An 11,806-nucleotide genomic window follows, 5' to 3' on the forward strand; every position below is an offset into this window, starting at 1 on the left:
GTTCGGGCCCAGTTTAACGGGAATCTTACACTTAGAATTGTCGCAGCTAGGCCGAATATTTTGCCTTTGGCGCATTCTACAATTCGCAACGCATTTCATTCTATTTCGTATGTTGCTACGAATGAGGAAGGAGAAGAAGCGGTGCTAGAATAGATAGACACCATCGAAAGAAAGAGAGAGGGAAAATGAGTAGTTACGAGGCGGTGACGGAGACGAAGTGGGTGGTGACGTGCATGGTGGGAGGGGTGATCGTGGGGGTGTCACTGCTGGGTGCGTATTCGAGCCAGCTCTGGAAGAGCCGAAGACGCAACAAGAAGCCCGTTCGCGTCTACATGGACGGCTGCTTCGATATGATGCATTATGGCCATTGCAATGCCCTTCGCCAAGCTCGTGCCCTCGGTGACCAGCTCATTGTTGGGGTTGTTAGTGATGCAGAGATCATTGCCAATAAGGGTCCCCCCGTTACCCCTCTTCACGAAAGGTTTCAGCTTTCTGCTCCTTTTTGTAATTCAATTTACGGTTTCTTATGGGGTAGTGATCTTGTTTATTGCAATTTTGGCTTTGTTTTGAATGCCCTTTTGTTTGTTTATTTAGTTTTTGCATCCGGGTTGTCTAAAGTGAGGAGTTTTCCTTAGAGGGTAAAGTGAGTGGTACTTAGTGGTTGATGAAACTGTTAATGTTACGTGCACATGGATAACAAATTAGAAATGTGTTAAAATCCAGGTTATAGCAATTAATATATGTGTTAAAATCAAGGTTTTAAAATGCGGCTGCGGTTTTGTCATGGTTTCCTTGTATTGTGGGAAATTGCAGACAAATGCGGCCACAATTGCGGTCACAAACACTTACAAAACCTCGACTTTGTTGTCAAAATCACGGTTGCAGACCATTTTTTTAAAACCTTGGAGTTGAATCTCGACTAACATATTAACAATTGATTTTCTTATCGAAGCAAGATATTACTTACTTTAATCTTGCCCACTTTAGAGGAGTTGAATCTTCAATTTTGGTGTGATATTTAATTGTTTGTTGATGTGGGGGATTTTGGTGTGTTGGTTTGGCTTTTGAGATGTTGATGTGTGTTAGGTTGGTAATGGTGAATGCGGTGAAGTGGGTGGATGAGGTTATTCCTGAAGCTCCCTATGCGATAACTGAGGAGTTCATGAAGAAGCTTTTTGATGAGTACAAGATAGATTTCATTATTCATGGGGATGACCCTTGTGTTCTTCCGGATGGAACTGATGCTTATGCTCACGCTAAGAAAGCTGGTCGATATAAGCAGATAAAGCGCACTGAAGGGGTTTCCAGCACTGATATTGTTGGTTAGATTTATATTCCTGTGCTTGCTTTCTTTGGTTGTGGTGCAATTAGGCGTGCTGTTTGACTCTCCTTATTCCTTAATGTTCTGTGGACTGTGGTTCTGTCCACCTAAGCTTGATGATGGTTGTTATTGATTGTTCCATTGTAGTTGGCTCTTTGTGTGGTTTGTTTGATGTTATTGGGAAAACAACATAGGCTAAAGAAGTGCCAAGATAAAGTATATATGTGGGGGGCAACCCTCACCATATGAGCTAACTTTTGGGGTTGAGTTAGGCCTAAACTCACATTCTCAAATGGTATCAGAGCCTATACTAGATCCATTAAAAGGGTCATTCACCATATTATCCACGCACCAAAGCCCAAAAGTGTTGGGCGTGAAGGGGTGTAATGGGAAAAACCCAAGTCCCATATTGGTTATAGAGATAGTGTGCCAAGATAGAGTATATTAGTGGAGGGCAACCCTTACCCTATGAACTGGCTTTTGGGGTTGAGTTAGGCCCAAACCCACATTCTAAGAGATGTTCACTTTATGCAAGCATACATTTGGACTGTAGCCTGTGTTTATGTTTTCCCTTTGAAGTTATATTTCTTTCTGATAGGGTTGCCCTCATAGTACTTATAAAATATATAATTAATGTTATATAATCATTTCTTGTCCAGGTCGCATGCTTCTCTGTGTAAGAGAAAGGTCTATTGCTGAAAAAAATCATAATCATTCTTCTTTACAAAGACAGTTCAGCAATGGCCATAGTCCAAAGTTTGAAGCTGGTGTGTCTGCTGCAACTGCAAGTGGAACTCGTATATCTCATTTTCTGCCTACATCTCGTAGAATTGTTCAGTTCTCAAATGGGAGGGTATGTTCATGTAATGTGATGATTAAATCATGTATTTCCCTTCACATCATGATGTTGGTCTATAGGAATGAGTCTTCGAGCATTTATCATTGACAAATGCATTATTGTCTGCTTATATCCTTCTCAACTGGATCATTTTTAAGGATTTAATTTGGCTTGTATATTAGACTTCTTACTTTATAGAGACTTGCGATCTGGAAGAGCCGGCGATAATTTTTTACTAGAAATTAACTGACAGGGAAACCTAGGCCCTAGGAATTATAAAAAATTAAACCTTGTTGCTAAATGGATTTGGCGTTGTTCACTTCTCAATTTGCAGTTGTTTGGTGTATATGGTTGGAGAGAAATTCTATGTGCTGAAAAGTCAAAAAACTAAAAAGTGGATTGGTTTTTGAATCCTACCCAAGTCACAACAAACAAGTCTTGCTTGTTGGAGACATGGGTGACTTTATCTTGCCAGTCCTTCCTATGAAAACTTGTGCTAATGATATGAGCATGTTCAGTAATCTGACATTGATTAGCAATGGACCCAAAAGTTTGGAGAGTACGTCAAGTTAAATTGCAAGCCTGTGGTTTTCTAATTTTTTTGGAGTGTGATTATGTGAAGAAATCGAGAGACTATATCAAGGAGATTGGGTTAGCTCTTTTGAGCTTGTTTTTGTTCTTTTTTCTTCATTTTGTTCAGTTCTCTATCTGATTTCCTCCCATGTGCTGAGAGATATAGCAGTAACCATAATAGCATATCTCTTTGTATAAGTTGCTGATTTGGTCTGCTGAATATTATAGGGCTGTGATTGAATCTTTATGTGTGGTTTATTTCTCCCCATTGCTTATAGAAATAAAATGTTATTTCTTGCTACTTAGAGATGGTGTAACATTTTTCTCCAAATAATTTTAAGTAGAGCCATGCTTTGTGTAGGGTATATGTAGTAATTTCTTCATGTCACTTGATAATTTACTCGTGCTTGCTGTTCCAGGGTCCAGGACCTGATTCTCACATTGTATATATAGATGGTGCATTTGATCTCTTTCATGCTGGACATGTCGAGGTATAGTTTACATACCGTATTGCATAACTGTTGGTTTTGCTTGATCATTACCTAAAACAGCTCTTTATTCAAAAGCTCTCTCAGCTCAGTAACATCTTTGATTATAAGCTGTTTTTAATGCAAAGCAAGATAATCCAAACAAGCACCTAGTCTGTCAAATGTCTTGGTCTCACAAAATTGAGTGGAGGGTAGTGAGAGACAAACATAAGATAACTAATATCCCTTTTTTTGGTGATGTTCTTATTCAATAATCTATTGCCATTTGCCTGTTATATCTGGCTATAGAAAATAAATCTTGGGTTATTAGGTGGGGTTTATTCTGGGAGGGTGAGACATGATAAATTATACTAGGCTCTTGCAATAATTTACTTCTATGCTGCTACTACCATTTAGATTGTTTAAATGGATGTGTGGCTTGATATTGTATTAACTGACCTTTATGTTATATAGATCTTGAGGCTTGCTAGGGATCTTGGAGATTTTCTACTTGTTGGAATACACACAGATCAGACAGTCAGGTTGGCAACCTTTATATCTCTGCCTCCCCACTGTGTTTACTTTTTTAATTTTTTTTTTGTACTTATTATCAGTGTTATCAATGGTGAATAGTGGCAACCCAAAAATCCACCATGGAATTAAGCCGTATGGCATTGTGGCAAAAGTAACATAAGTAAACTATTTTTTTAACATATCAAACTTTTAAAAAGTAGAACACATTCTCGAACTTAAATGAAATCAAAAGGTTAAAAAGGAAAGACCAATAGAAAACATAATATAAATGGAAGCATGAACTATATAAGCAAGCTGAAAAAAAAACCTGGACAAGGAAGCATTTCAAACTTTACAGTGACTGGGTAATTAGGTTAATGGGTGGACAGGCAGGTTGCAGTTTTACTCATTCTGTTGCTATCGATGTGGTGGTATTAAGATGGGCACTGTTAATTAGACCTTGTTAGTTCAGAATAGGCCTTATAATCAGTTAGAATAGGTAATTAGTTTGTCTGTTATAAATAGAGGCAGGAGATGATGGGGAAGATTTGTTGTAAACTTCTATGTAACATAATATTACAGATTAATCTATTTTTCCTATTTATTTGTTGCATTTGTATGGTGTATGGGTGAGACTCCATAGTTATTGGGATTGCATCATTACCAAAAACTGTTTTACAGTAGTAGCAACTCTGTTGCCTTCAATTATAAGTTATAAATTTGAATTTATCTAATTTGAACATCTAATATTATTTATGTTTATATTTCATACAGGGTGGTAATGTGTGGAAATTTTATACCGTGTTTTCTTTCTTTGTAGTGCAACTAGAGGATCACATCGTCCTATCATGAATCTTCATGAAAGAAGTCTAAGTGTTTTAGCATGTCGCTATGTGGATGAAGTTATAATTGGTGCACCATGGGAGATTTCCAAAGATATGGTTAGTCTCATTTTAGCTTATTTAATTTTGGCTTAAATATGTTTTTGGTCCTTGAAACATGATGTTGTTTTGCTTTTGGTCCCTAAAAATATTTTGCTTGACTTTTGGTCCCTGAAATATTTTTTCTTTTGTTTTTTATCCCTATATATACATGTAATCTTGGTTTTGGTCCCTATAAATTAATGGTTTATTGTAATGGCGAGGACGAAAAACAGAAGAAAAAATGTTTAGGTAACAAAAGTCGAACAAAATTTTTTTAGGGACCAAAAGTAAGACAAGACTATATTTCAGAGACCAAAAACATATTTAATCCTTTAATTTCTTATAAATTTTGTGTATGATGATTCTTTCCCTTCTATTTTTGTGTATATTCTTGTGCCATTAGATTTAATTATTATGTTGTAATGCCAATACCTGTAATTAAAACAAATTTTATTCACTCTTATTTTAATTTTGAAATTCTGAAGTTTCAAAGTACATGATAATTAGTAGATGATGTGTCTCTTTTTAGTTATAAATGCAGCAACGTAGCCAACCCCACTTAGTGGGATAAGGTTTATTCGTTACTGTTAGAAAAGCAGTAAAAAAATTAGTGACAATTTCTTGGTTCAGTTGGAACATGTTTCATTCTAACATGTTGTTTTGCTATTAATTAAGCACTTAGTCATGTATTGTTGTGACACTTGGTTTAAATTCATTTGAGTGCAGCTCACTACATTTAACATCTCGTTAGTTGTTCATGGAACCATTGCAGAAAGTAATGATTTTAAGAAGGTAAATTGTCTGCTTTTCTGCTACAGTAATGTATTTACAATTATTACTTTTTGTATAATTTGCTTCTGCATCTCCAACTATCCTTCCTTATCAGTTATTGTCCTTGGTTTTCATATAGGAAGAATGCAATCCATATGCTGTTCCTATTAGCATGGGCATCTTCAAAGTTTTAGAAAGTACTTTAGATATAACAACTACTACAATAATTAGAAGGATTGTTTCTAATCACGAGGCATACCAGGTACGTGGAGACCTTTGTCAAATTTTGTTTCGTTAGTAGTAACTGTTGGATTCTTTTGCCTATCATTTTTCAATTAGTGTGTAGCCAAGACAAATTTTCACAGTGATGTCTCACCGAATACACAAGGCATGTATTTCGGTACTTGAGGAATTTGCTTCTTTTTTTTATTGATTAGTTTTTGATAACATTAGACTTGTTATCAAAATATGCCATGATCCTACTTTTTAAGGACATGTCTTAATTATTAGTTACCATAGGGAGAATTATTCAAAAACATGGAGTTAGTGATATTTTAAAACCCAATATATTAATCATTATCGTAACTAGTCTTGTTAGCTAATGATTAACCATTTCATAACAAGACCCAACATTTGGTTGCTAGTGTGTCCTTTTCATGAAGCTCACTTCTCCCTTTCATTAATCCTCTTGTTTCGGTATTTGCTGTTTAGAAATATAAATGATATTTTACTCATTTTGGCTGTTGTGGACTGTTTGGTAATTTGGTTTAGTAGTTTAGAAACCTTTTATTAAGACCTTCCTTGGCAAATGGCTTTGGCATTGAATGGTCTGTGTAGGTAATTGATAAGTTCTAAATATGGTTGCAAAGGTGGGTGATCTACCTCCTTTAAGCAAAAGTATTTCTGTGCAGGGGTTTGGTTTGTACTTGATAATTGACATACCTATTTGAATCAATTCTATTTTGAGAGGTTAGGAGTGGATTGAATTTCTCACTCCTATTGACGTCATGTTTGGTTTCAAGATTTTTTGAGGTAACTGTAGCATCATAGAAGACGAGCAATATGAAGTTGTCGGAGCAAGTAATATACACATTGAAGTCTGGCCATATGTTGGAAGGGAGTGAACTAAGGGTGGGTTTGTTTGTGAAAATGTTTTTTGATTTCAAATAAAATATAAAATGAAAGTGGAAAACGTTATTGCAAACTCGGGTTTGTATGGTTTGAAAAAAAAATTGTTTTCATTTTTGTTTTTTTTATGAAGTATCTTGAATCCCTTAAAAAATGATATGGAGATTAGTGGAGGTGTCATACATACGATTCTAAGTTACGTGAATGAATGGTAGAAGTTGTGATGGCTCCAACTACCCATCAAAGTTGGAAATTCCCCAATAGGCGATAACTTTTAAGAATATAGTGATGCTCTATCGTAGCAAATGATGAGCAGAAAAGAGCCTTAGTGCAAAAGAGATTAGCATTTTAATGTGTGGATTAGTGGACATGTGAAAATGTTATATGGTTGTACCTTAGGGCCGTGTGCATGAAGGATTAAAAACACTTAATTACAAGTCATATAGAGATTAGTTGAAATCATGATAGTCCTAGACCGCCTAATAATTTCTCAAAGTTTAGAATAGACATGCGTGTAAAGGGAATTTGTGGTTTTCATCCTACATATGTTGTGTGGCAAGTTTGTTTCTTTGTTCTCGTCTCATTTTCTTCTTTTTTACTTTTTTTTTTTTCATGCAGAACAGAAATAAGAAGAAGGATGAAAGTGAGAAAAGATACTATGAGGGCAAGAGTCACGTGTCCGAAGAATAATTCATGTCTGTCGTTTGGAGCACAGACATAGGAGGATACCAAGCTTTTACTCTTTCAAAAAATGAGTTTTGGTTCAACTTGGTGCACATAGTTGGATATTGTGTTCAGTGCGTCTACATGTTATCATTTGTCAAACTGATTGAACCAACTTACCCACAGTTGATCACAAGTATGAAAGCGTTCTCCAAATAAATTCTTGGTTAACTAGATGAGGAGGTGTACTTGAATAGACTCGCGCCTGAAATGTTCAACTTATGCTACAGCCGAACACAACTCATTTTTTCTTTTTTTTTCCTTTCTCTTAAATAACCCATGTTGTATTATTGCTGTGTGAGAAGTTATTGAAGTATTATGTTGTCTGATTAAATATTGATTTTTTTGTTTGATAAATTAGTGAAAATGTTCGTTAAATGACTATTGAATAGTTCAATTTTGAATTTCTATTGGTTACTAGCAATAAAGTTGTGCTATTTATGATTACCATGTTTTAATTATTTTCGCATATTTATTAGATGTATATTTCAATCTATTTGTTCTTGCCACTAATGCAATTTGAGTAAACCCGCATCTGGGCATGTCTCTAATAACCATACATCTATTTAAGTATCAATTTAACAAATAATGAATGAAATAATTCTTAAACTTAAAGAACTCGTTTGTTATATTATGATTTAAAAATTGCTTACAGTTTTTTTTTTAAAAAAAGAAAGCCACTACTACAACATATGAATTTTTACTTTTAAGGTGTGGTCATTAAACAAGCTCATTCACTTTATTTATTATAGTATATACAGATGCTATCAACTACAAAAAGAGAGCATCTACCGAGACTTCAAACTAGGAAACTTACAAAAACCTTAAAAAGCTTGAAAATGACCCTCCATCTTTATTTCTTTAAAACACCAATTGGTCATTTCAAAAAGACACGAGCGTGCAGACAATCTAACCGGGTATGACAGAGAAATGTTATTGTCTTACCCTCAGTTTACCTAATAATCTCAAATAAAATACATCATTAGGTACTTGCGTGTTCAGGTCGTCTTACTCTTGCACTGCTGATGTTGTGAGGAGCCAGTTATATTAGTTCTGATGCCACGATGATTACAAGTACACAGATTTTCACACACTAATTCCCACCCAGATGAACAGAAGACCAAACATTAACAAAAATTATCCACCGGGGCTTCTTGTCACCATATTATCATATCATGTACAAAGCAACAAATACAAGGATGCACCCACATTTTAACAACAAACACTATTTTCTGGAGATTAAGCACACCAGACAGGGACTCATGGCATGAGATTATCATCTGACCCGTAATGTAGCTGGGCCACCTGGTGAGCAATTCGGGTTTGGAGACCGACAAGTAGCACCGGGACCAACATTGTTTGAAAACTTGTGGCGCATCCGGCAGTCAGAGATTTTGTTCATGGCAAAAGGCCCAGCACTCCCACTATTTGATCCAGATAATGAGACTTCACCTGGACCAACACTTGAACTTTGCAAGGGCTCCAATGTCTCAACTACATCACTCATTAGTGGCCTTGCTTTGGGATTTTGACTCAAACAGTAATAAGCCAAGCTACATGCTTTTTGTGCTGCCCTCACTGAGTATTGATTCTCCAATCTAGGATCAATTATTTGAAGGAGCTTTCTCTTGTCATTGAGCTTCGGCCGTGCCCAATCTACCAAGCTCTGTTCCTTTCCAGGTCTGGTCTTGTCAACAGATTTCCTCCCTGTTAAAAGCTCCAAAAGAACAACGCCAAAGCTATAGACGTCACTCCTAGCCGTCAGGTGGCCTGGCCATATTAGTACATGCCAAGTTTAGATACTTGCCAATACATGTTCAAACATGTAGAAGTATGCACTAGAGGGAATAATATATTATATAACAAGCTCAATGTGCACATGCAAGCAAGAAAAACCACTTAAAATTGTTAATTATGCAACATTACAATGTAAAAATGCTTTTTTGTTTAGAAAGATGCAGAAGAAAGGACACCGATAATAATTTATCTGAAAATTTGTTTTAAGAAATTCGGTAGTCATGCAAAATGACTGGTATATCTTCCTATTGGTGAAGCCAAGAAAGACATGCAATCTTGCAGACACTCTTACTGATAGAATACGATAACAAGGACAACATTGTACAGTGGAGTTATGTTATGTCCAGAACAAGGGAACCAACCATTAAATGGTGTCTGTTACCCCACCTTAATAGATAATCCTAGAGTTTCACCAAAAAAAAAATAGATTATCCGAGCTCACATTTCAAAACATGATGAGTACCGTCAACTTTTATGGAAGTTCAAGCTTTCAAGCAATTTGTAGTTTCCATTTCATTTCTTACAAATTAAGCATGTTTGAAAAACAAAGGACATACCAGTCATTACATATTCAGGGGCAGCATAACCATAGGTACCCATGACTCGGGTAGATACATGGGTTTCATCACCTTGTGGTCCTGCTTTAGCTAGTCCAAAATCAGAAAGTTTGGCTGTATAGTCCTATAGTCATTTGGGAACACAGTGAAAAAAAATAGTAACTCCATCATAACAGTCATAAAATACAATACAGATTAATTAACTTCAAAATATCAGAAACTTACGGAGTCCAATAATATATTAGAGGTTTTGAAGTCGCGATAGATTACAGGCCTTTCAGCATTGTGGAGAAAGGCAAGTCCTTTGGCTGCTCCAAGAGCAATCATCATTCTTGTAGCCCATGATAAAGGGACAGTTGCCTCTGGAAGCATCAGGAAAGGTCATATCAACAAGTTGAAAAAACACCCGAAGAACAAAATCTTAGCTTCATAACTGTCAGCATTAGCATTTTTTTTTCACAACTAATAATGAACAAAAAATCAGAATTTATTGTTCAAGATGATTTGTCTTTAGTTATGAAGGAAAACAATAGTTTTTTTTTTTTTACCAAAAACCAGATAAAGTTAGAAGAGATACTATTTCAAGTGACAATATGTTTAACCACAGATTGAACATATAAAACATTATCAAATATATTGAAGCAGATCAGTAACCTCATATTTCCATCCAGATTCTAAATCAACACTGATCAAATACTGCATGTGTCTATCATTAGATGTAATGCTATTATCTTGAAATGAGGAAACAACAGTAATCATCTCCACTCTAGAACAGGCAGAAATTAGGCCATTTTCAACAGTTAAATTTAAAGAAGAATTGCCACGCAAATCAATTTATAGCACGTTTAACCCACCCAGAACAAGTGCAACCAAACATCCACTTCCTTGGTAGAAATTCAAATGCATTCAGAGAGTAATGCACTAACTCAGTGGCTTAGATTCTAACTTACGAAAGAAGTTTGATTCATTTTACTTTTTATTCTCTTTTCTTACAAGTACTTGTTGAGAAATTTATCCAAACATAACCTAATTAGATTACTCATTCTTTAAGAACCTCTCTTCCCTCAGATCCAAATTCATTCCATCCTAAAGCAAACATTCAAACCAACAAAAAAATTGTTTCAAAAGAGCAAAACTCGCCGTACTTCGGAATAAGTGATTTTCCAAACTCCCTCGGAACATGAACTCATACACAAGCAGCCTGTGATCATCTTCACAGCAGTACCCAATCAACTTCACCAGATTAGGATGCCTCAGCTGCCCGAGAAAATTCACCTCCGTCTGCACCACAAAAAAAAAAAAATTAAATAAACGTATGGGTTTAAAAAAGAAGAAAAAAAAGGCAAAAACGCACAAGCCACTCTCGATGTCCTTGTAAACCCTCTTTGTTTAAGACTTTGACAGCTACAGGGAGCGATTTGAGTCCGACTCTGACGTTCTCATCAATGTAGCCTTTGTAAACGGTGCCGAAGCCTCCCTCGCCGAGGATGTAGTCGGCGCGGAAGCTCTTGGTTATGGTCTCCAACTCGTAGAGCGTGAAAGCGATGACGTGCGTGTAGAGCAGCGTGTTGCTGCTATTGTTACCGCGCGGTGTGGAACAGGACTCGCTGAGATCCGAAGCGCACTCGCTGAGATTGTGCCTGTGAGCGTGCTTCTTGTCGGTCCTGGCACTGGCGCCCAACGACGTCGCATGGTGAAGCTGCTGAACAACTGAAGCAAGTAAAGAAGAAAGAATGCGAGTGAGTGAGGAGAGTAATTAATTATGAAACAGAGAGCCCTAGATCTGAGACCTTGAGCCTTGGAAACTACGGCAGATTCCTCTCTGCTTCCGCAATTGCCCATTCATTCGTCGCTGGGGATGCTCTTCTTCTTCTTCCTGTCTCCGATTTTCATGCTTCTCCCTTCACAATCTTTTCTTTTCTCCTCCCTTTAGGGACCTCAGACCCTCTTCATAAATATTACCATTATTATTTTAATCTACAATTAATGTTTACGCTCCTCCTATATTCATTTTTTATTCCATAAATTCTGAGCCCTTTTTAGTAATTTTAACTAATAATAACATGTATGTTTTAAAGAAGGATTTTATATTAACAATGTATCAAACTAAACTATTAATAAACATAAATACAGTGTATTCACTTTAATTAAGTATTAATAGTAGGTATTGTATTGCTTTCAAGCTAACCATTTTT

The 11,806-nt window shown here is 36.2% G+C and overlaps 2 protein-coding genes across 6 annotated transcripts; one reads left to right on the forward strand and one right to left on the reverse strand.

Moving 5' to 3' along the window:
- LOC114425285 (ethanolamine-phosphate cytidylyltransferase-like) lies at positions 1 to 7,704 on the forward strand. Of its 5 annotated transcripts, none has more exons than XR_003669209.1 (10): positions 2 to 481; positions 1,087 to 1,322; positions 1,981 to 2,174; positions 3,152 to 3,223; positions 3,674 to 3,741; positions 4,533 to 4,653; positions 5,362 to 5,427; positions 5,546 to 5,668; positions 6,429 to 6,537; positions 7,153 to 7,285. XR_003669209.1 is itself a non-coding variant. In XM_028392151.1 (9 exons), exons 1-9 carry the CDS (start codon positions 186 to 188, stop codon positions 5,812 to 5,814), a joined length of 1,245 nt encoding a protein of 414 aa, XP_028247952.1. In that variant the 5' UTR covers positions 1 to 185; the 3' UTR covers positions 5,815 to 6,420. The 5 variants fall into 5 exon arrangements, 3 of the variants coding, with proteins under 3 accessions (XP_028247952.1, XP_028247954.1, XP_028247951.1); XR_003669210.1 differs by having other exon boundaries at positions 7,158 to 7,268; XM_028392151.1 differs by lacking the exons at positions 6,429 to 6,537; positions 7,153 to 7,285 and adding an exon at positions 5,746 to 6,420 and having other exon boundaries at positions 1 to 481.
- Positions 7,705 to 8,081: 377 nt separating this feature from the next.
- On the reverse strand, positions 8,082 to 11,565 carry LOC114425286 (probable serine/threonine-protein kinase PBL8). The gene is made up of 6 exons (XM_028392154.1): positions 11,402 to 11,565; positions 10,966 to 11,321; positions 10,757 to 10,892; positions 9,837 to 9,973; positions 9,612 to 9,735; positions 8,082 to 9,027 (listed from the first exon to the last, which is right to left on the reverse strand). The coding sequence occupies exons 1-6, from the start codon at positions 11,451 to 11,453 to the stop codon at positions 8,534 to 8,536; spliced, it is 1,299 nt and encodes a 432-aa protein (XP_028247955.1). The 5' UTR covers positions 11,454 to 11,565; the 3' UTR covers positions 8,082 to 8,533.
- Between the last annotated feature and the right edge of the window lie 241 nt (positions 11,566 to 11,806).

The sequence above is a fragment of the Glycine soja genome, chromosome 9, assembly GCF_004193775.1.
Source record: "Glycine soja cultivar W05 chromosome 9, ASM419377v2, whole genome shotgun sequence".
Classification (NCBI taxonomy): Eukaryota; Viridiplantae; Streptophyta; class Magnoliopsida; order Fabales; family Fabaceae; genus Glycine; species Glycine soja.